Consider the following 22,122-nt stretch of genomic DNA (forward strand, 5'->3'; position numbering starts at 1 on the left):
TAACAATCTTCTCCTCTAAATATTTATATGGAATTTGTTGCAGAAAAAGTTGCCGGGTGTTTAACTGTTGGTGCTATAAGGATTTGAGTTTCTGTTTTTTGCTTTTGTAGGTGAAAAACTGCTTTGGTTTCAAAGTCACCTTGATCCCAACAAAGAAGAGTACACAAAACAAGATGCCTGTGAACTAGCAGAAAAGTAAGTCTGCAGCAGATGAGCAAACGGAAGTCTTGCCTTCTTATAAGTAAGAAGGATGAGTTAGACATGCTTTGTGCTTACTATGTGTTCAGGATGCTTTGCAAGATTTTGACAGTCTTTGACGGTATTGGGTGGTGGAACACAAGGGCAGCAGTCTGCATGTTCCATGCTTGGTGCTTACGGATTCAACCGTAGGAAAAGTGTTTTAATATTCCATGTATGTTTCATTACATTGTACTGTATTAGATGTAGTATGTAGATGTACATTACTTTAGAAATCTTTTAATATTACATTAGTACAAATAGCTTTATCATAAACCAATGATAAACTAAGCCAATTAATATTCTGGAGTAATTTTTGATCTCATGGTTCAGAATTATGTTATTGCAAATAGCTGTGTACAACTATATCTAGAACCTTTTCTCTTAACTGTAAATGTGTGCAGTTTTATGATGTCTGAAGCATGTTCCATGATAGAATTTGCTGCCACAGGATGTGGTGATGGCCACTATCTTAGATACATTTTAAAAGGGAATTGGACAACTTCATGAAGGATAGGTCTATTACTGGCTATTCAATATTCCTTGATTGTTGGAGATAGTATGCACCTGTGCTTACAAGTTGCTGTGGGAGAAACGGAAGGCGAGCCCTGTTGCCTTCATGCATCTTGTTGGTTGCTGTGGGAAACAGAATGCGGGACTTGATGGATCTTTGGTCTGATCTCGCCGGGCTCCTCTGAATGAGCAGAAGCCAGGGACAGGCAAAATAGGTGGAAACAGGCAGTCTAAAACATTTAAGTGCATTTTTAAAATCTGTGTGGCTGGTGAAGATGTGTTGTATGGATGTACGCTTCCTTTGATCCCTTCATGGCATATTAAAAATATTACATTTTTATCCTGCCGCTTCTTTGGGGACCTTAGAGTTCTCCCCTCGTTATCTTGACAATTTTGTAAGGTGGGTTAAGGGAGTATGTGCGAGAGTGACTGGCCCACTGTCCATGAATGAGCTCCATGACTGGAGTGAAGTTGAAACCTGCTGTCTCTGGTCCTAATCTGACATTCCTAACCACCACACTGAGACTCTTTCATATTCTGTCTGGTAAAATTGGTGTGTGTGTGTGTACAAACAAGATGTTCAGGAATGCTCTACTGTTACTCTGCTGTAGCCCACCCAAACTAACTTTAGAAGAACCTTTTCATTTAGCGCCCTGTGCCAAAAAGTGTTTCCATGATTATTTTCAAAAGACTTGTAAAACAACTGCAAAGGGTGTAAACATTTGAACTAAGAATAGCCTCTCCCATAATGGCTGTGTGTTTTTGTGTTCCAGATATTTGCATCGATTCATTGATGAGTTGGAGCAGATTGAACTGCGTAACAGCATTAAAGGGAGGCAGGCAAGACAGCACAGTTCCAGGGAGACAGTCATTAAACAGACCATGGAACGTGAAAGGCTGCTGTATGAAGGATATGGGCTAGGTATGGCTGGCTTACAAATGCCTTGCACTTGAAAAACAAACTGCATCTGGATAATTCCTTCCTGGCAGATCAGTACCCTGCAAATGCCATTGTGGGTCTGCTCGTGGAAATAAAACTCCTTGTTCTTAATCTGTTGGATAAATGGAGGGGAGCTGGTCTTGTGGTAGCAAGCATGACTTGTCCTCTTAGCTAAGCAGGGTCTGCCCTGGTTGCACCTGAATGGGAGACTAGAAGTGTGAGCGCTGTAAGATATTCCCTTCAGAGGATGTAGCCACTTTAGGAAGAGCAGAAGGTTTCAAGTTCCCTCCCTGGCAGCATCTCCAAGATAGGGCTGAGAGAGATTCCTGCCTGCAGCCTTGGAGAAGCTGCTGCCAGTCTGTGAAGACAATACTGAGCTAGATGGACCTATAGTCTGACTCAGTATATGGCAGCTTCTTAAGTTCCTGTGCATGTAAAGGTATATTTAGCTTTGTTAATTTCACCTTTCTGTCGTTACTATGCATCTCTCTCTCCCACCCCCCAGTTCCTTGCAGGTGCACTTTATATGGAATTGTATATTACTATTACTACTACTACTAGTATGTATGTATCTTTTTTTAAAAAAACACACACCACAGTTTAATAACAAAATCATATATTCTATTCCTCCCATCAAATATTACTGTCCCTTATTTTTCTGTGAGTCAAACACACAGGGCAAACATATCTGTATTTTTGGCAAATTAAAACAAAACAAAAGGAAAATTAATTTTTACAGTTTCTGAGGTTGCATACTGTATGCAAGATAAAAAGAAGGCTCAGAAATACTCAGAAAGCATGATTGCTGTTGGTGGCCCTTTCCTTATTAATGGCAGCTTCTGACCATTTGTCCTTTGTTAGTACTACTGCTGTGAATGTTTGCACAATATCTGAATTCGACTTCAGTTTTAGGAAAATTGTTGCTTGCTAGATAATGTAATGAAGACAACCATGTTACATTATGTGGGTATTAGGCTTTATAACTTCAGTATTGCTAGGAGCTTTTCTTGCCTTCCTTTTAATAAGAATGTCTGCAGTTTTAATTTAGTTGGTTGTTTTCTTGCTGAATTTAGGGGTTCTCTTTTCACATGGGGAGAAAAAAATAAAACAACTCTATCTGGAATTTTAAAAGGGAGACAGTAACTAAATGTGTGTGTTTGAGATCCATTGTTGTTCTTATAGGAGCTTTGCTTTATTGTATGATTTTTCAGTGAGATCCAGAGGTCCTTTAAAAGTTCAGTGGCAGATAGGTCATTCAAATCCCCGTTTGGCTAAGGGTAGGCAAATTGGCCAATATTATCTACAAGAATGAAAGCATTTAGAGGATGGGGCATAGTGGCTGCATTCAGATGCGATGCAATTCCTTGACAAAATCTCTTCCTTCAGAAAGGGAATGTGTAGGATTCTGACATTGTTTAAGTGTATGACAGACTTGGAGGTTGACCTTTCATCTAAGGCAGGGATTCTCAACATTGAGTCCACAGATGTTTTTGGACTTCAACTCCCATAATCCCCAACCCCAATGGCCTTTGGTTGAGGATTATGGGAGTCGAAGTCCAATAACCTCTGAGGACCCAACGTTGAGAATCCCTGATCTAAGGTACTGTTTCACGGTCCTACTCACACTTCTGATACTAGAAGTATGGTCTAAAATGGCTAACTATTGGGACACACACAGACACACACATACCCTGTCCCTCTAACTGGGCAAAAAGACATCTTCTAGGGTGGTGACTCCTTTCTATTTAGCAGGAGTGCAGCTACTGTCCCTAATCAGCCCAGCATAGCATCCTTCCCAGTGGTTGGTTGTTGTGCCTTCCATGTTTTTCTTTTTGAACTGTGAGCCCTTTTGTGTCAGGGAATCGATTTATTTCATTTGCTCTGTAAACCACTTTGAGAACTTTGAAAAGCTGCATCTACAATTCCTAATCATATTTGTATGCATAACTTATCTGGTTGATCTGGATTTAATTTTGTTTCCCACAGATATCCCAGACATTGTGAATTGTAAGCATCTTAAAACTTTCAGGTGAGGCTACTTCTTTTTTTTCTAGTTTGAATTCTTTGTGTCTTGTATTCACCCAATAGGAAGCCTCTGCTTTTCAACAAGGGAGGCATCTTACATCAGCCCTGAAAGCTAATCTTATTAACAAATCAGTGGCCCAGTTCAGAAGCAGTCTTAAAACATGCTTGAGCATGGCAGTGAACCATGGCGTGCCTCAGGCTTATGCACACCCCCCTCTGCTCTACTCTAGTGTGAGGGAAGTGAGAGTTTCTCCTTCCGCTTTTGACTAAATCAGGATTGCCAATCACAAGTTTGTTTTTAGTTGTAAGTGGAAGCTGTCGCTCTCTTCCTCATACACTCAAAGCTGGAAGAGAGGTCAGGGTTGCTTGCAATCTTGAGGCTTATTGCAGTAATCAAAACTATCTGGACTAGGCCTTTGTGTGTGATAAGAATGTGAAGAAAGTACTGATAGTACGCTCATCACCTTTTGCTTTATTGAATGTGTGTTCTGTTACGTTTACCACTTAATTTAAAATAATAAAGTGAGATTTATAATTTGAAAATAGGAATCAGTATTGGTTGGTTGATACCAACTAGTAACCCATGAGCCATGTCTGATCCCCCCCTCCCGGTTTGTTTATGGTTTCTTGTTGAAGTGCTGATTTGGTATGTCTTGAGAGCATTCAGATAATACAATCTGGAATGGAACAGCCCAGCAACATCCATCCGTTTTAGCTCTGTACACCTTTCAGATGTGTTACTGTCGCAATAATTATTGCCAGTTTTAATAGATGAGCTCCTGCACCCCTGTGTGTGGTGCTAGCCAAGCAGGAGTTTAATCATAGGGCTTGCAGTCCCAGTGTTTTGGGGTCTTTGTGCAGAGGCTATGAATATATTCTTGGCTATATTTATGTCACCGACACAAGTTTTGACAGCTGCCCCTACCTTTTCTCGGCATTAATAATCTCTGGTGAGGTACAAGCTCATGTGTTTGCCAGGGCACTTCCAGATGGATGGCTTTCTGACTGTCATATGGGCTGATCCCTGTGTTGGTCACTGCTGGTCCAAATGCTAGACTAGCAGAATCAGTGCAGGCATCCTAAATAGGAATAATAATACAAACACTCTACAGTAATTAGAACTTCTTGCTTGAGATACTTTCCTCATCACTTCTGCTTTGGCAGTCGCAGGCTAATTCACAAGAAACACAACTGTGCAGAACAGCCTACAGTCTTGAACCTGCCTGTTTCACCCATTCATCTGCTACTTTCTTGAGTATTCATTACTTCTAGGGGAAGCTGATATTTAGGATACTGAGTGAAATGCTTAGCCAAGCAATGAGATTCTTGCTCTACCTGCGCCAGTTTATGCTGGAATATGAATGAAGTTGAAATCTGGCAGCTTGTCACAGGAATTTCTGAAGGCTTTCTAAAAGTACAGTATCTGTCTGCATTATCAAAATACAGGGCAATTTGGACTTGTTTCCCAGTAAAGTTTTGTCACCAGAAGTCCTCCCTGATCCAGACAAAAACCTTTTAACTTAATTAGCAGGAAAAGTGTTTCATTAATGATTGAAAAATGATACTTTTCAGGATTTAAACTTTGGTTGTCTTCTCTCTCCCCCTCTTCTTCAAAGAGACTGGGATGGTGATCTGAAGAAGCTACCTAACATTAAAATGAGAAAGCTATCCAGTAAAGATGCCCTTAGTAGTAAGATGGAGAAGGGGGCTTTTGAAGCTGAAAAGGACTTGTGTGCAGCAAAGGACATGGACTAATGAGCTCTTGCTCATATGGCAGATGACAGCTGAAGCGGATCGCCAAGTTGCTCTTTTAGTTAACAATGGGAGCAAGACTGAACTTCATTTTTAAACCAACAAGAGAAGAACAAGCATTCTGGCTGCATGCCTAGTATTGAATTTTGACTGTCAGTTTATAGGGTAAGACCTTGGCATGTTATAAAACTCCATAAAGGAGTTTCTTCCTTTATTTCCAACTCCATAAAGGAAACAACCTTTAAGAATAATCCAACTCTGATCATGTTGCATTCGTGTAGTGGGGATGGGTGGGAGGGAGCTGACCCCCTCCCTCCCCAAATGGCTTCTTCCCAGCTGCTTTTCTCCCATAGGAGGGTTACTTCTGGAGTCCATTGGCAGAAAGGCAACTAGGGTAAAACAGTTCTGGAGCTAAAATGGCCTGAGAAGGGTTCAGTTCCCTCTGCCCCTCTTTGTTCATGCAGTGTTTTAGATGCTCCCCCTGTATATGGATTTGGTGGTAGCATAACACTTGCACACAAATATGTTGTCCTGATGTCTATTCTCCATTTTAAGCTGGACCAGCCTCAATAGGTTTTCGAGGGGTGGGGTGGATAGAGTTAGCAATAGTTGCATTGCAGCTGTAGTATATTATGGTGGCACACAGTGCATTCTTGAGAGTGCCACAACTACTGTTGCTATCTTCTTTTCACTCCTTCTCCCTCCCCTTTTGGACAAAGTGCTAACTATATATTCTGGCTGCTAAAAATGTTTGATCTGATGAAGGTGAGAGCAGTTGTAGGCCAGCCACTCCCGTGCTCTCCTTGAAAGATGTCTCAGGTGCACGGAATTTTTTTTTTAGTGTGCTGAGGCCAGGACACATAAGCTAACTGCTTGTAATCTGATAACATGTATTCTGTCAACTCTTTCTAGGTTTTGTATATTTGGCTACATTTCCTTTGCAATAAAGGAAATGCTATATACTATCCTTGAACCAGGATAGTGGGAGAGAGGGTACAAGTCTGGAGAGAACATAAAGTGCTGTTTCACTCTTTTACAATTCATAGTACATAGTGAACATAGTAATAGTTCACAGTACTGTTATTCGCCAGCTTAAATTTTAATTGTACTCCAAATGAAATTTTCATCCTTCAGAATAAATTCCATTGGCAAACAACATATTTTCCCCAATTTACAATAGTGAAGTGCTTTGTGTACACTTCTTGCCATTTGTGTAAAGTATAAGAGCATCCTGGTGACATTTAGCCAAGGAAGGAAGATTTATTGAATGAAGGAAGAAGTTAAGATTGGAGAAAATAGAATGAATATAAGATTGTATCATTTTTAGATCATTTTCTTAGTGGGTAGAAAAAAAGGCAAAAAATACGTGCTAAATGAACATAGTTTGTTGATGTACAAGATGAACCGCATCATAATGTGTACACATTGCTTCCAGAAACCCTGTCAGAAATGTATGTGTTGCAGAGTTGTAACAAACTGTTGTTTGTAACAAAATTTATTATTCCTTAGAGCCGGATTTTGAAAAGTACATTTTTATGCTAAGTTTAACCCTGACAGGTTCAATTGTTCTTGGAATAACATGTTAATCACTATTGTATTATTAATTCTCACACTGTAGTCTTCTCCAAATAAATGCTTACTTCAGTGCTGTTAGTGACTCACATGTTAATTTACTTATTGGTGACTTGCATATTAATTTACTTCCTTGGTATCTGGGGTGTAGTCGGTCCACAAGGTGCCTACATTCTGTTTGTTTGAAATAAGAAGCCAAACTGTTTGCGGGATTGCAGCTTTACTTTTTAATTGTGGTCTCATGCAGTCAAATGCGTTTTGTTCTGCTGTCATTTTGGTTGAGCTTCTTAGGTCATTGTGTGGGTAGAAGGTTGCAAAAAGCAACCAGTTAACAAGGGGAAAATGGCTTTAACTTGATTGTAACCAGAAAAATGATTTAAGGACCAGATCTTAGTCAGCCTGTCTGCTCCCTGTATGTGAGTCATGAGGACAATATGAATTGCTGTTCATTTTAGTGCAGATAAGTTAACTATATTGCTTTCTTCTTCTTGCACAGCAAGGTTTGATTACAACATTTCCATTAATTATAAAAGATAAAGATAAAAGCTGGCTTTACAAAAAATCAGATTGAGAATTGTGGTAAATTTATGATTTAGATGCTTGCTGAACATTGAAGTTTTTTTTCTTTCTGGAATTAAAACATGGTTAATTGAAACGGCTGCTTTTGCTGCTAGGGGAGGGGTGGCATTCAGTTACAAGGAAGACTTGCACTATTAAGGAAAACTGGGCTGCAATACAACATTGGATAAAGTGATTCACTTGGGTAAACCTGCTTGAACTCGGTCTGCTTGAATACATTTACCTCTGTGTTGGATTGTGGCATCATCTAGACTAACGTTGTGTGGGCTGAAAATCATTTTGCATGCTCAATGGAGGAGGGGTGATTTTCAGCGATCTCCCCTTTCCCTCTGTGATCCACTATCTCCCTAAAATATGTCCCTGAGAGTCCTGCAGCCTTTTTATTTGGATTTATGTACTTCTGTTCCCAAGTGTTCAGTATGATAGGTTACAATGATGCATTTTTTTAGAATATTACAATTATTTGATAATCGGGATGAAGAACTTGAACATAGGGTGCAGATTGTTTAGGCTTAACTGAGCATATGAAACTGCTTTCTGCCATCTTCAAACTGTTGCTCAGTGAAAGAAATTGACCACAATTTTCACTCACACACCCCTTTTTGGTGGTTATTCTAGTAGAAACTGATCTCATTCTCTCAGGTATATGCAAATATAAAATTACTTGGTGCATAATGCTGAAGTTTAAACAAACTCTGAAAGTCAATATGAAAGCTGTTCTAAACTTACAGCACAGCACTATATATAAGTCACTTCACCATCTATTGAGTTTGCAACTTTCTATATGGAATTCTTTGAAAACATGATTAACCTCTATTGTACTTAAAACAAATCACTTACAACAACCGTTGAGGCATCTGTTTAATACAAATACAAATTTGTTCCACAACAATTAGTAGTTATATTAAGTTTCTTTCCCATCCCAAATACCTTTTAATGCATAAGTCACCCACAGAAGCATCTAAGCTCTTTTGCAAAGAGAACTGGGTAAAACAAGTTACAAACTCGTAGGTCCAGCGATCATACACAGTAAAATATTTGCATCATAGATTGCATTGCAGTGCAAGGTTTAGAATTTAAAGAAGCTAATTTTGGTGATGGATAAGTGTACTCAGATACACATTTCAGATTCACACTATTGAGTGCTTTCCAGCTGTAGCAATAGCACCAACAGATACGATCATAAAGCTAATGAATAACCCAGGACACTCCTGACACTCCAGAGAGAGTTGTTGAAAGTATTTTGGCATTAACACCATCTTAGTGTTAAATCATTATTTTATTTATTTTTGTGAAGGGAAACTTATTCCACCATGTAAACTTTTTTTTAGCATAACTTCAGGTATCTAAAAGAAAGGTGTCTCTTTTTAGCATAACTTCAGTTAGCACAACTTCAGTGTATGTCACATCATACACTGGCAGTAGAAAAGATTGATAATACTCAATTCGGTGACAACTGGCATTTTTTTTAAAAAAAGTGATAATTATCCCTTCATAGCCATTTCAGCTACCTGCATTGCGTTTTGGAAACCTCATGTTAATCACAAAGCCCAAACCACCAGTTTGACTTGAAAATATGGCTTGATGCAATTACTCCCTCAGGCCTCTTTGACTCAAGTTGGGGTGATGGACTATTTACCTTCTACACATGGTGATTTTTAGTCATGCCAAGATCTCCATAGATTCAATACTTGGATGGCATTGGGATGCTTTTTTTTTTAAAACTACCCCAAATCCATAGGGGCCTGAACTTGAAAATTATCATTTTTAATAAAGTCTCTTTCTATATATACACACACTCCACTGGCTGCAAGGATTCATCAAATTCATTATCTGAACCCAGAGTTATGTTCTATATTAATGCAATATTAGGCAACTTATATTGTACCTTTGTCTTGTATTGTGCAACTTGCTGTATCTACCTTAACATTGTTTTTGCCACATTCAGTCAATTGCTTCAAAGCACTGGTATTCTCATAAGTGTCTACTGATGGGCAGAAATATCATTTAGTAGGTTACTCCAGGCTATATACTGTTTACTGGTCTCACTCCCTTAATTAAGATGGATGCAAACTATCCAGTTTGGGCTTTATTTTAGACTGTAATCCTATTTTTGTTTGATCTGTCCAATTACGTCAGTTGAAATACTGTTTGCACTAAATCCACAAATCATTTGCAGTGATAATGCAACTGTCAATTTTCTTGCTAAAAGGGAACTCTCTTTTTTAGAATGAAAGAGTTCATTTACCTGTCAGTTATGCAGCTTCCACTCCAGGAAGATCTCAAACATTAAATAAATCTAGCCTTGCATAACATCACTCTCATGCGTAATATAGTTTCAACTTGGACCATGATTCTAATAAAGACGATGGGTGCCATCACCCACTAAAATCAATAGGAAAATGCTGATTGATTTTAATGAAACTATTTACTTTCTGTGAGCCTTTGTCAGGTTTATGTTTAAAATTTGCATCACAGTTTGTCATCCTTTTAAAAATCGTCTTTTACATTTTTATCCATTGTACTTTGCCATTGTAAGTCTCTCTTCCTTACTAGTAAAACTGTCAGTGTATTACTCACATTACTTGGGCACAACTCACAATACATTCAACAAGCATTAAGCGGTATACAGGAGAGACTTCTTTCCTTTTAGGATATGTGATTACGTAGACATCTTAGGCACATATTTCTGAAATGGGATGCCAAAGTTCTTTTTTCACATAACTTATCCCTACTAGGCACACCATTATACTGACATGTATCTTCTACATTTTTTGTTCATCAGTCACACTTCAGTGTTACATTAAAATGGTCAAAACACAATAGTAACAACTGAACTATTGAACTCTTAAGAGCTCAGCCTTATCCCTTTATAGAAGATATCGCATATATCTTGTCAATTATGTGAATGTTAGCAATATTGGCATTCTGGTAATACTGCCTACATAGAGTCTTTCAAGACAATCCTAATGGTTTTGAGTCTGTTCTATCCTGATCTCTTAAAACAAAAGAATAGACTTTAATATCCCATCCTTTGCATATTTCACACACTAATAAATAAGTACTGAAAACATTTCAAGGTCTTTTGCAGTGAACTAAAGTACTCCTGTCTATAATACTTCAGATTATAGAATGTATTACTGTTTAAGAAGAAGAATTTTAAAGTGGCAGGAATATTTCCCCCCCAGTTCAGTTCTTAACTTTATCATACGTTTAAGAATAAGCAGTAACCAGATTGCTGTTCCAGATGAATAAAATATTTTTAAAGGAAGTCTTGAAGGTATTAGTCATCTGTGCTTACTGGGGACCAAGGAATATTGTTTCAACTACCTAATTTACAAATACTTCCATTTTAAACATATGTTTAAAATGATGACTTCCTGGAAAAAAGAATTTTAAATGTCGTTTCCAAACCATAGATGCTATGGGCAAGCCACTTCTGTATTAAAGTACTATATTATGGGGCTTAGACAATTTGTGCTATGATACATGTCTCTTACATGATTTTTAAGGGTTAATATGAACATTAAAAAATTGTTCTGAAGTGTGTTTTCAAGATGATGGTAATTAGCAAAAAGACCATAGTAGCAAATACAGAAGGGTTTCTTCCCCTCTTGTAAACAGAACTCCTGTAGTACATCTGCATGTGCAGTTCTTTTCAGCCATTGACAATGGTGCTGCCATGTTGCTTTGCCTATTAGAAGTGGTCTCTGCTGTACTTTCTTCATGGCCACCTTTTCTATGCCTAGCCAGAAAGGTGAAAAATTGCTTGAAAATTACATTCCAGAGGTAACATGTAACTTATCTTGATTACTGTCTTGTTGGCTCTTCTTCAAAAATACTTCGCAGTTTTGCCCTTTACTGTGGCTGAAGAGTAGAAAGCACATTATTTTGTTCTTCAACGAAGGAGGGGGGGAAGCCACTTCTATCAAACCGGCATGACATCAGAAACTGTTTCTTCTTCTCCTGATTGCTGAGAGTTTGTACCTGTCTGTGATACTGGCACCACTACAGCATCTTTGATTTCAGTGTTCTGAATGGAGGAAGTATTTTTCTCCTCTAGTTTTTTGGCAGTATCTGGACAGTTTTGAACAAAAATCACTCGATTGTAAGCCTTCAGCCTTCGCCACAACTGAATGTAGACTTTGCATTGTACGTACATAAAGACGAGGCCTCCAGTAAACCCAATGGCCACCACAACCAACTTTGTCCAAAATGGCCATTCCAGGACACCTTTTTAAAGTACAAAAAAAGGTACAGTTATTACTGTCCATATTTACCTGAATAGTTGCACTTTGTTTCTACATTATGCTTACAAAATTATTACAATTGGACAAAGTAAATCCCCCATTTTGCTATTCAGTAAAGCTTTTGAATTATTATTTGGTAGATGTCATACCAAATCGACCATTCAATTTTTCATAACTGTTTTACCTACAACACAGTGAGCCGCATACCCCAAATAAATATGAGCTTCCTGGCTGTGTGGGACTCGCCCAGTTGGGTGTGTGCCTCGCTTTGCTGTGTATAAGTATTCTTAACTTGTGTGTCAAATATAGGGATGGTACCGTGGCAACTGTGAGATGTGGGGATTTCTCACTGGAGGAGAGTGGTGTGCTGTCCTCCCATTACACTGATGTAAGCAAACTATAGAAGAAAATGTTATTGGCATGTTGTTAGTGGTCCATGTAAGGTTCAGCTGTACATCTACAGACTGTCTATAAAGCTCCTTAACTGGTACTTAACAGTCTATAGTAGGGATGTGCATGAACGGTCTGGGCAACCGGCTTGGCAGGGTGGGGAGCAGTTCCTTTTAAAAGCAGCTAAGGAGCTGCTTACCTGCTTGTCTCCTCCCCACTAAACGCCTGTGTGGGGCTGCAGCACTGTTCCATACAGCTTCTGTGTATCGATGCTGTGCGGAGACTGCGGGGAGCAGCACTGCAGCCCTGTGCAGCTATTTGAAGAGCGGTGGGGCAGAGACAAGTGGGTAAGGAGCTCCTTATCTGCTCTTTAAGTGAACCACTCCCCACCCTGCCAAGCCGCTTCGAATGCTGGGACCTGAGCCGCCTTGGCAGTTCTCAGAGAAGGCACTGAACTGGCTCGTGCACATCTCTAGTCGATAGAATTATTTGGGGACATTTTAAGACTAGCACTCCTCAAAAATGCTATTGCCTAGATTTTGAGTAAGTACAAGAGTCTAGCTTTCCTTCTGAAGCCTTTAAAGAAACTATGCAACTGCTCCTCAGAATATGAAGCCATGAAAGAAAGAGGGGAAAATGTATCTTCAAACATTCTCAGTTTTACTAGTGACCGACTATAACAGAGCTGGCTAATCAACATTTCCCCCCCAAAATAATTATAATTCCTCCCATGATATGAATTTGAAATAGCTAGTTTAATCCAAGGTATCTAAATGGAGACACCAAACTGAGCTTATTTGATGATGACTTTTTTGTCTGTAGTTGTAGAAGACTTGCAACACATATTGGCTTAAATCCAAAGCACTGTCGCATGAGTCAAAGAAACGTTTGCTCACGCAAGGCACAGTTCTTGGTGTTTTGCCAATTCCTCCTTGCTGCAGCTCCCTGAGCCACATCCCAAGTTGTTCTGGAAGGTCCCCTCAACTCTCAAAAGCAGCTTGGGGTGGGGTGGGGGATATAGTAGGCTATGCCAAGCAAAACTGCGATGGCAAAACCTGTTAGCCTTGCCTTGAGTTAGCTCGCACAACAGTATCTTTGGACCCAAGCCATTCTCTCTTAAATGTACGAATCTGTATATTATGTCCTGGTTTGTGTTTAAAATATTTAGTGCTGATTCAGAACCCAGTTAAGCCAGAGTACTTTTATAAAAGATGTTTTGTCTATGTGTGATGCAAATGGATAAAACCTATTTGGTTTGTGGGTCATATTGCATGGGAAGCAGTTTGCTTCCGGACTATTGAGTGGAAGTATTCAATTCCATGAGCCTGTGGGGGAGAAAGTTATTTTGCAGCATAGACCCAGGCTAGGAAATAATCTGTAGTGGTCATCCCATATACATCTGAAATTTATCTTTTGGTCCCATTGATGTTTACTGGAACTAAAAATGTTGAAATCGAAGTGTTTTAGTTCATTCACCTTTACAAAGGCTTTCCTTTCCACATTTATTTATAGGGAAAAGATTTCACTTGGCAGAGAATTCTTTTCAGTGCTTTAGGCCTCCTGGAAGATAATTCGTTTTGTTTCTTCCAGATTATGGTTTATAAATATTAAGCTGCTACAATTATGAAATCTGCCTATTGGAATGCCTGATCTCTAAAGAATCTCATCACTTGCCACTCGCTTCTCCTGCATAACTGTAGATTTCCCAAGGACAGCTTTACTCGGTAAATAGAATTTATCCATTTGAAAGTCTTGGGCACAGCCTTGTTCCATACGAAGCTATTTTAATGAAGTGACAGATGTGATGCAGATGCCATCCATCCATTGTTATTATTTTCATTATAGTAGCAAACACAATTCAGTTGCTAGCATTATGCACAGGCTAAGGGAGATGGAGCAGCTTGTAAAGCCACTGCTGCAAACACGGTAGCAGCAGTGCTGCTGTAGAGATGGAGTGGCAACCCTTCCGGGATGGCTGGGTTTCTTCCCACTGTTTCAAATGGGGAAAGGGGTGGCACCCTGGTCGTGCTACCCTCCAATCCATTCAGTGGTGCTTCCATGTTTGCAGCAGCGGCTCCAGAAGTCACTCCATATCCCTTACCCTTCTACATCATGCCAGTCAATAGCTTTATTTTTTTAAAAAAAGAAAACCAAAATGCTTATTGAAAAAAGCTGAATTCTGTGAATGAATGATTCAAGTCACTTAGCCAAGTATATGCTTGATTTTGCATAATTCAGTTAAACCACATCCACTAGCTGGTGGAAATTTATCTTCTTCTCCCCACTATTTCACCAGATGTTGCCTATTCAAACTACAAGATATTAGAATACTTTTTTGTTTTTGAAGGTAAAAACTGAGATGCTTTAAAATGTTGGGTTCTGTGGAAGGAGCATGGTAGCTGGGCCTGGGTACATACAGATGTACGCTCTGGTTGCATGTAGCTTCTTTTGCATCTTGGAAGCATGTGTGCATGGTTCTGCTGTCCCACAAGTTGTACAGCGCCATCCAAGAATGAGCACTAGCTGCCAAGGGCAGGAACAATTCTTCCACTGTTGCACTGGTGACCTCTTTGGTTCTGCGTACTTACACATACCAATATATCTATCTGTATCTCCACCAATTTAGGCTTAGCTCACTTGTTAGCCAGAATTTGTGGTCTCTGTCCTAAGACTGCTGTGGGGCAGCAGTCTTAGGAGAAAAGCTGGTTTTCTGTCATTTGCACTGGGATACAGAGATGGTAAGAAACAGTGGGAGCCTTCTGCTGCTGCTGAAAAAGGATTCTTGCTGTTTGTTATGTTCTCAAAAATGGCAGTGGCATGAGACCTTTGGAGGGGAGATCTGTGTGGTGCTGGGTGTCCTGCTTGCCAGAGAACTGGGGCCACTTGCCACTTGTGAACTGGCAAGTGGATTTGTAGATGCCTGCATATGCATGCTAGTAACAGTCTGGCTCTACTTTTATTTCCAAAGAAGCACCAACGAAGGGTAACAGAGAAGAAAACACTAAGCTTACTCACCATTGTCATTGCCTTGTTTAATTTCCTCAGCAGTCCGATCTATTAGTACATACAGTGACCAAACTACGCAGGTAATAGCAATAATGTGGAATGTGACTGAGCAAACTATCTTTCTCCTCTCGCTTGTCGTCATCTGTAGTTTTTCCCACTGCAAACAAGAAATGGAAAGTACTGGGTTTGTAGGACCTCAAGAAAAATCTCATGTCATTAACCTTCTTCTGAAATTAGCAGCAAGTTCTGGAGTTTCTCATATTCCTGGCCCAGAAAGGTAAGGGCACCAAAAGATGGGTTTTTTTAGATCATCTTTAATATGTAAACATGCCAGACGTCTCCCTTAATATATGAGAGAGCATAATAGCCACATCTCTCAGTGCTTGAGAGGGAGTTGTGATGCACGATCCATTTTAGTTCATAACAGCAATACTATATTTGCTATGCCAGGAGAAACAGAACTCTACATATGAAGAAATCTTCACTAATACAAAATCCCCTCATATTTGTACATTGTCTAGGGTTGGCCAGGGCCATGGGTAAATGTGTAGGGAGTTGCTACATTTTGGCGGGACAGTGGTTTGTACAGCTTACAGCAAAGATGTTCCGTTGTCCACATACTCACCTTATGCAGAAAATAACATAATGTGCATTCAAATGCTGTTAGTGAGCCTGCTTTTAAATAACTACCTTTTAGTTTTTTCCTGCCATTGAGATTATCTAGCTATTTTGTGCTGTAGGGCTATTGTGCAAAATCCCAGTCTTCTATTGTAATGAACCAAAATGTATGTTAGTGAAATGAGCACAGTTGCTTTCTTAGTTTACCCCTGCTTCTGCTTCCCTACCTTTCTTCCCTCTATCAAATCTGAGTCTGTACAGCACCATGCATGTGTTTTAAATAATGGTAACAATTATTCTTTAAACCGATGTATGGTGCTTTACAGTATAGGGGGAGAGGGGAAGGAAAAGAAAAGCCAAACATTGCTTTATGGACCAATGGAGTTTGGCAAAGAGAAAGGCCAATGAAATAGCAAGGATGTAGCCCAACGTGATGCTGCATTCATGAGACTCCTGTAGGCTAGCACTTTTGAGATGGGAATGTTTACTGTTTCTCAAATTGGTGCAATTTTCATTGTGATAGCACCAGACCCATCCAGAAAGGTCAGCTCTAATGTGTATTCTATGTGCTTCAAATGAACACTGGCATAGGATCAAAACATAATAAGATACTGCACAGGAGGAGACAAAAATGTTTCTTAGGCATTCTTGAGCATTGTAGAGGCCCATCTGAAGTGTCAGTGGAGCTTAGGGTCATGGAAGTGCTCTCAAACGCAACCAGGAAGCTTTTCACACCCAGCTTTAGCCTGCATGTCCTCCAGAATGGAGGTGTGTATTTACATATTGGCCAAATTTACCCCGAAGTCCATGCAATCTATCAGGGAGCACTTCACACACAACTTGGGTCTTCCATTGAGCGTTAGTGTAGCCCGATTTATATCTGAGGTGTACAAAATCCACTTTTTGTGCTGGTTTGGGGGGGCAACTTTGAACTCGCAGTAAAGCCTGCTGTCTGGGAAAGCTCCAGGAAAATTAAGCCACTTTTTTTTTTCTTTAGAAAAGAAAAATGCTTGTTTTTACTATTGTGCAGTCATGTTTCCCTCTCTCATAATTATACAAATAAAATAGTGCATAAACAGACAAAAAGCTGAGCTGTTGAAAAACCTCAGCTTTTCAAGATTAGTTTTGGTATCCCAGATATCTCTTTGTGATGGAGAAAGGCAGTGTCACAGTGCCACCTTCCTGCTGATAGTAAAGCTACATGATTGAACTGCAGGTATGAAGTAACTACGGTAGCTTATATCACTGTCACATTCTTCCAAAATAATGCCAAATCAGTGACATGAGCATGACAGAAAGAAGCAGCACCTTATAACCAGGAGACAAGATAAAGAGTTAGATTAAACACATAGCTTGTCCCCTTTTCTAAATAGCAGCAATGGGGAGGGGCTGATCAGGACTGAGATCGTGGCAAGGGGTGCCACAATTCCAACAAAAATTACTCCCTGAAATGCTATTTGCCCTAGGAGGAAAGCTGCCAACAGTACTGGGGGGGGGGGTTCTCCACCCCTGCTCCGGGTAAACAGGGAAGTTTTGTTGGGACTGCAGAGCAGGAGTCTTGATTGGGTGGCCCACAGCAGCTATTTACAAAGCAGGGGCCGATCACTGTTCACATGCTGTGCAAGTGGGAGCCCCACTCGTGCCACTGTGTGTGTATAAGCACCAGTGAGAGACTTGCACCTCACGACAACTCCGGTGGAAAGTTGTGCAAACGTAGTTATTTTCAGTTTAACAAATTTAACATTTAGTTTGTCCCTACAATGTGATGTTGAGTTTCTAATGTTGCACATTCAAGTCTTCCTTTTTCAATGTTGTTTTAAATATAAAAAAATCAAGACAGCCACAGCCTCATCTAGGTTACATGAAAAGGTGAAATAGGGCAGGGTGTAGCTAGAAAATGCCAAGATGACCTCTCCTAGTTGTTTCACCAGCATCAGGAAGATGGAACCCTAGCACAGGGTTTCCCAGATGAATCCCCTTGTGGCTGGGGATAAGGGGAGGAAGTCCAACAACATCTGGAGACCCAAGACTGAAAACCTCTGATCTAGCATAAGTGCCACAAGACAGAGCAGGACCACTTGCTCTGTTGTAATGGTGGTCATACAGGTAGCTGAGGCTGCAGCAAAGGGTGATTCGAAGTAGAAAAGCCCCGCTAATGGCCCAACTGACATCTGGCCTTTCTCCTCTGAAAAGAACTGTGGTGTTGTCTGCATCCATTACCATCAGGCTGCAGCCGAGGTGAGGCAAATCAAGGCCCCTCCATTGGCCTGAGGAGGACCAACTGGCATCTGGACGCTCCCCTCTGAGAACTTGTTTCCTTTTTCAAAATTCATTTTTGACATTTGTTTTAAAGATTGAGAGCCTTGGGGACAGGATTATTACTTTACCAAAAAAAAAAAAATGTTGTAAGCTGCTCTGAACCCCTGGGAAAGAGTGGGGTAATCAATCTAGGGGAGCTCCATATGCCAGCCTAATAGGTGTTATCCAGGCCTTTCAAAGCACTTTGCAAAAGTTGCCCTAATGTTTATGAATCTGAACATTATTGCTGAAGGCTATGCGCCTACTGCTCTGGCGTGGGACTGCCCAGAAGGCCATGCTTGCAGCACTGATTTGCACATACACAAGATCATCCTCTTGTAAAACCCATCTATAACTTCAGAAAAATTAAGTGGTACAGCCCTCTTTGGATAGTAGCACTTTCCTGCAAAGTGGGAGATTGTGGGGTGGTGGTGGTGTGTGTGAGAGAGGGGGGGAGAGAGAAAGTGAGAAAGGGAGACCCAAACTGTCTCCACCTATGGAAAGACAGCAAGTCAGAGAGAGAGAGAGAGAGTGAGAGAGGGAAACGCAGTCTCTCCACCTCCGGAAAGACAGCAAGTCAGAGACCAGGGTTCTAGTTCCCTAAGTGCTGGGAGTATATGGTATTTCAGTGGCAGCATTCAGTCATGTGATTGCTCCCATCTATTATGAAATTACATAGACCCACATAATGTGCAGTGGTACAGAGTTGTAACACTACACCCGGGGGGGGGAGGGGGGCTGCTGCAGCAGACTCCTAAAGTAGCCCCAATGCTGGTAAGAACAGGCAGTAGTGCAAGCCATGCTTCTGCAGTTTCCCCCATTGTTATGACTTGTATCACATGATCCTTATGAACATGTGGACGAAACTTTCAAGGGTGAACAGGGACAGCTGCTATTCTCCTGCTAAATATAAGAGCGCTGCCTTTTAGAAAGGTGCCTCTTTTAGCTGCAGAGATACCATTCATTGCAAGAAACTGAAGATATATGCTGAGGGAAAATTATTGGTACTATCTTCTGGTTGAGAAAAGATTAAATTCAATCTAGTTGGCTTTTTCTAAATATGCTTAGACTCTAATAGATTCCAATAGATACTTAAATTTATAACTAGCATTGAGATAACCATAATAGCAATCAATATCCATATTTTAAATGAAGTATTGAATATATATATATATATATACACACACACACACACACACACACATACAGTATATATTGATATTGTAATAATTACTTAAGTATACACTTTTTGCTATCTGATTATTTACAATTATTATTGTAGCTTTTACTCTTTTTGAATATTTTACTGTTCACATTTTACTTTTTAATATTTTAAGTTGTATTTCTTTGTTTCTTGTTATCTTATTTTTCTTTATATGAAGGTTTTTCTTTTAAACTTTATAGACATACTTTCATTACTTTGCTTTATGGGAATTTTGGGATATGATGGCTATGGATTGGCATTTTGTTATATCATCTGTGATTTGGAATGTCTGGACTCAACTATGTTTTTATTATAATTCTCTATTAAAATAAAAAAAAAATTCAGAGAGAGAGAGAGAGAGAGAGAGAGAGAGGTGCCTCTTTGCCCAGTTAGCAGAGGCTGATGAGGTGAATAACAGAACTCAAAACTAGTGTCAATAGCATTTATCCTTTCCATATATTGGCCCTGGAATGAAGCAGAGAAGGCTGGGTGAAGATCTTATCTAGGGACAAAGTGGGCAGTGCTCACCTTCAATTTCTCAGTCAGCCATGTTTTTCTGCCTCCTCTCTGTTCCCTGTTACTCTTGCCTGAAGCCTGCTGTTGCTTTAAGAGTTGTAAGGTGGGCGACGGTAGCAAATAACAAATGAAAAGCTCAAGATATTTTAAAATATCAAGGAGACAAGAGCCAATAAGCATGCTCACTTTCGTTTTTGCAAAGTGGGAGATCCTAGGACCACCCTATAAACCAATTCGAGAGGAACTAGACTGACTCCTCAGACAGCAAATCAGAGTGCACAGAGGGTGTGGAAGTCTTTTTCTCTACTCAGAAGAATCCAATCACCATTTTGGTTAGAGAGCAGGTAGGCTGGCTGGTTGTTGGCAAGTCTGATCTTTTACTGGCTTCTTTGTGTTTGTTTAGAGGGAATGCAACCTTTGCTTTCTCTTTCTTGCTCTCTGATCTGAGCTGTATGCAAAGCATTATGGCCTATTCCCAACGTGACATGGCATAAAACACTGGAAGGAACAGCAAAATGTAAGACTGGACTAAGTAGATTAGAAACTGGCATAAGAAGCTAGAAAGTTATTTTAGGGCATATGCATGGATTTCTGAGTCAAACTGCTTTTCAAATGACTGCAGAAGTGGCTTTCCATGTGGATAGAGAAGAAATGGATTCTGTTTCAAGGGAAATACTTTTAAAAATCTATTTGCTATGCAGAAAGCTAACCAGGTTTTCCTCTGGTTTGTGGCCAGTATCTGTAAAATTAATATGCCCACTGCGGTTTATGGTCCATTGGGCAAGGATTAAGGAAGTGATCTCTACTTTTTTAAAATGTTGCTTGCTAGGATGGACACCCGGACTAAATGGTGGGCAGCCCAGGCAGGCAGAGAATGGCACCCAGTTGTTCAGCAGGCACGGAGTAGGGAGAGGGTGACCCCATGCATCCTTGCTTCCCATGGTGCCCTCTAAGTTACAGGAGATTATTCATAGCAGCAAATGTCATTGAAAGCCCTGTGATTTTTCTATTATTTATGTATGCATTTTTGAAATAGGCAGACAGCGCTGCCCTTGTAACTTGCATTTGTTCTCCACTTTTGTAGCTGGTATCTGCTTTACCTGCAGCTTATATAGATTTATTTACTTTTACGTGTACAGCTTGTGCTTCTTACAGGAGGCCCAGAATGGTACACATGGTTACATTTATCCTCCCAACAGCCCCATGAGGAAGGTTATGCTGAGAGATAAGTGACTGTCCCAGAGCTACCCAGTGAGTTTCATGGCTGAATGGGGATTTGAACTTGGATTTTCCCAGTCTAATCCAGTGCATTAACCACTGTACCACTCTGGCTGAGTTCTTTGTTATTTATTATCAGCGGTCATTTTTGAAATAATCAGGCAGACAGAGCTGCCCTGGTGACTTCAGAATGAGGGACGTGCCAAAATGCAATTTGGCTGGCCGAATTGCGGGCACCTCCCTTTAAAATTGAGAGTTTACATAGCCCCTTTAAATTGGAAGAGAGCAGGTCCGTATCTGCTCCTCTGATCACTGCCATTGCCTCTATCCCAGTGCTTCCCCAAGCAATGCCCCCATGGACCAGTGGCGCATCTCCCAGCTGCCCCTGTGCAGTGCTAGCACACACATAGACGCTGCACATGTGCAGAGGCAATGTACGTGCCAGTGCTGTGCAGGGGCAGCTGGGAAATGCCCTGCCAATCACGGCCATAGTGGGGGGAGCACCAGGATGGCAACAATGGCAGTAAGTTGAGAAGCAGGTATGGACCTGCTCTCCTCTGCTTTAAACGGGCTGTGCAAGCCCTCGATTTTAAAGGGAGGTGTCTGCAATTCAGCCAGCCGAATTGCGTTTTGGCACATCCCTACTCAGAATGCATTTACTCTCCACAGAAGCAGACTTTTCTAGATGGTCTGTGATTTACTTGTGGCTTGTACAGTTCTTTTCCTCTGTGTGTGTGCTTGTGTTTTGATCGTGCCATCTTAGAGACAAATCTACACACTACCGTAGTCCCGTTAGACACTATAAAACAACTGATCCCCCCCCCCATTTCTCTGCATGTCTGCTGATGAGCAATTGAGATTTGTTTGTATTTGAGATTTGCAATTGAGATTTATGTTCGTATTTTGATCCCATTTGTTAGCCATAAATCTACACTTGGCCAGTTACTGCTAAGGCGCTCACACCTAGTCCGGGCTCCACCTCCACAGCTGCCCACAATTGGCTC

General features: G+C 40.5%; 2 protein-coding genes across 12 annotated transcripts in view; one reads left to right on the forward strand and one right to left on the reverse strand.

Moving 5' to 3' along the window:
- Positions 1-7,124, forward strand: part of TMA16 (translation machinery associated 16 homolog) — a 43,509-nt gene extending 36,385 nt beyond the window's left edge. For both annotated transcript variants that reach the window (XM_053257129.1, XM_053257128.1), the window contains exons 4-7: positions 111-195; positions 1,524-1,672; positions 3,677-3,719; positions 5,332-7,124. In XM_053257129.1, the coding sequence (XP_053113104.1) occupies positions 111-195; positions 1,524-1,672; positions 3,677-3,719; positions 5,332-5,470 (416 nt within the window). In that variant the 3' untranslated portion in view covers positions 5,471-7,124. The remainder of the gene's footprint in view (positions 1-110; positions 196-1,523; positions 1,673-3,676; positions 3,720-5,331) is intronic.
- Positions 7,125-8,466: 1,342 nt separating this feature from the next.
- MARCHF1 (membrane associated ring-CH-type finger 1) overlaps positions 8,467-22,122 on the reverse strand; it is a 236,564-nt gene continuing 222,908 nt past the window's right edge. For all 10 annotated transcript variants that reach the window (XM_053256287.1, XM_053256289.1, XM_053256286.1 and 7 more), the window contains 2 exons: positions 15,274-15,421; positions 8,467-11,851 (listed from right to left, as the gene is read on the reverse strand). In XM_053256287.1, the coding sequence (XP_053112262.1) occupies positions 11,547-11,851; positions 15,274-15,421 (453 nt within the window). In that variant the 3' untranslated portion in view covers positions 8,467-11,546. The remainder of the gene's footprint in view (positions 11,852-15,273; positions 15,422-22,122) is intronic.

This window comes from Hemicordylus capensis, chromosome 5, assembly GCF_027244095.1.
Source record: "Hemicordylus capensis ecotype Gifberg chromosome 5, rHemCap1.1.pri, whole genome shotgun sequence".
In the NCBI taxonomy this organism is placed as follows: Eukaryota; Metazoa; Chordata; class Lepidosauria; order Squamata; family Cordylidae; genus Hemicordylus; species Hemicordylus capensis.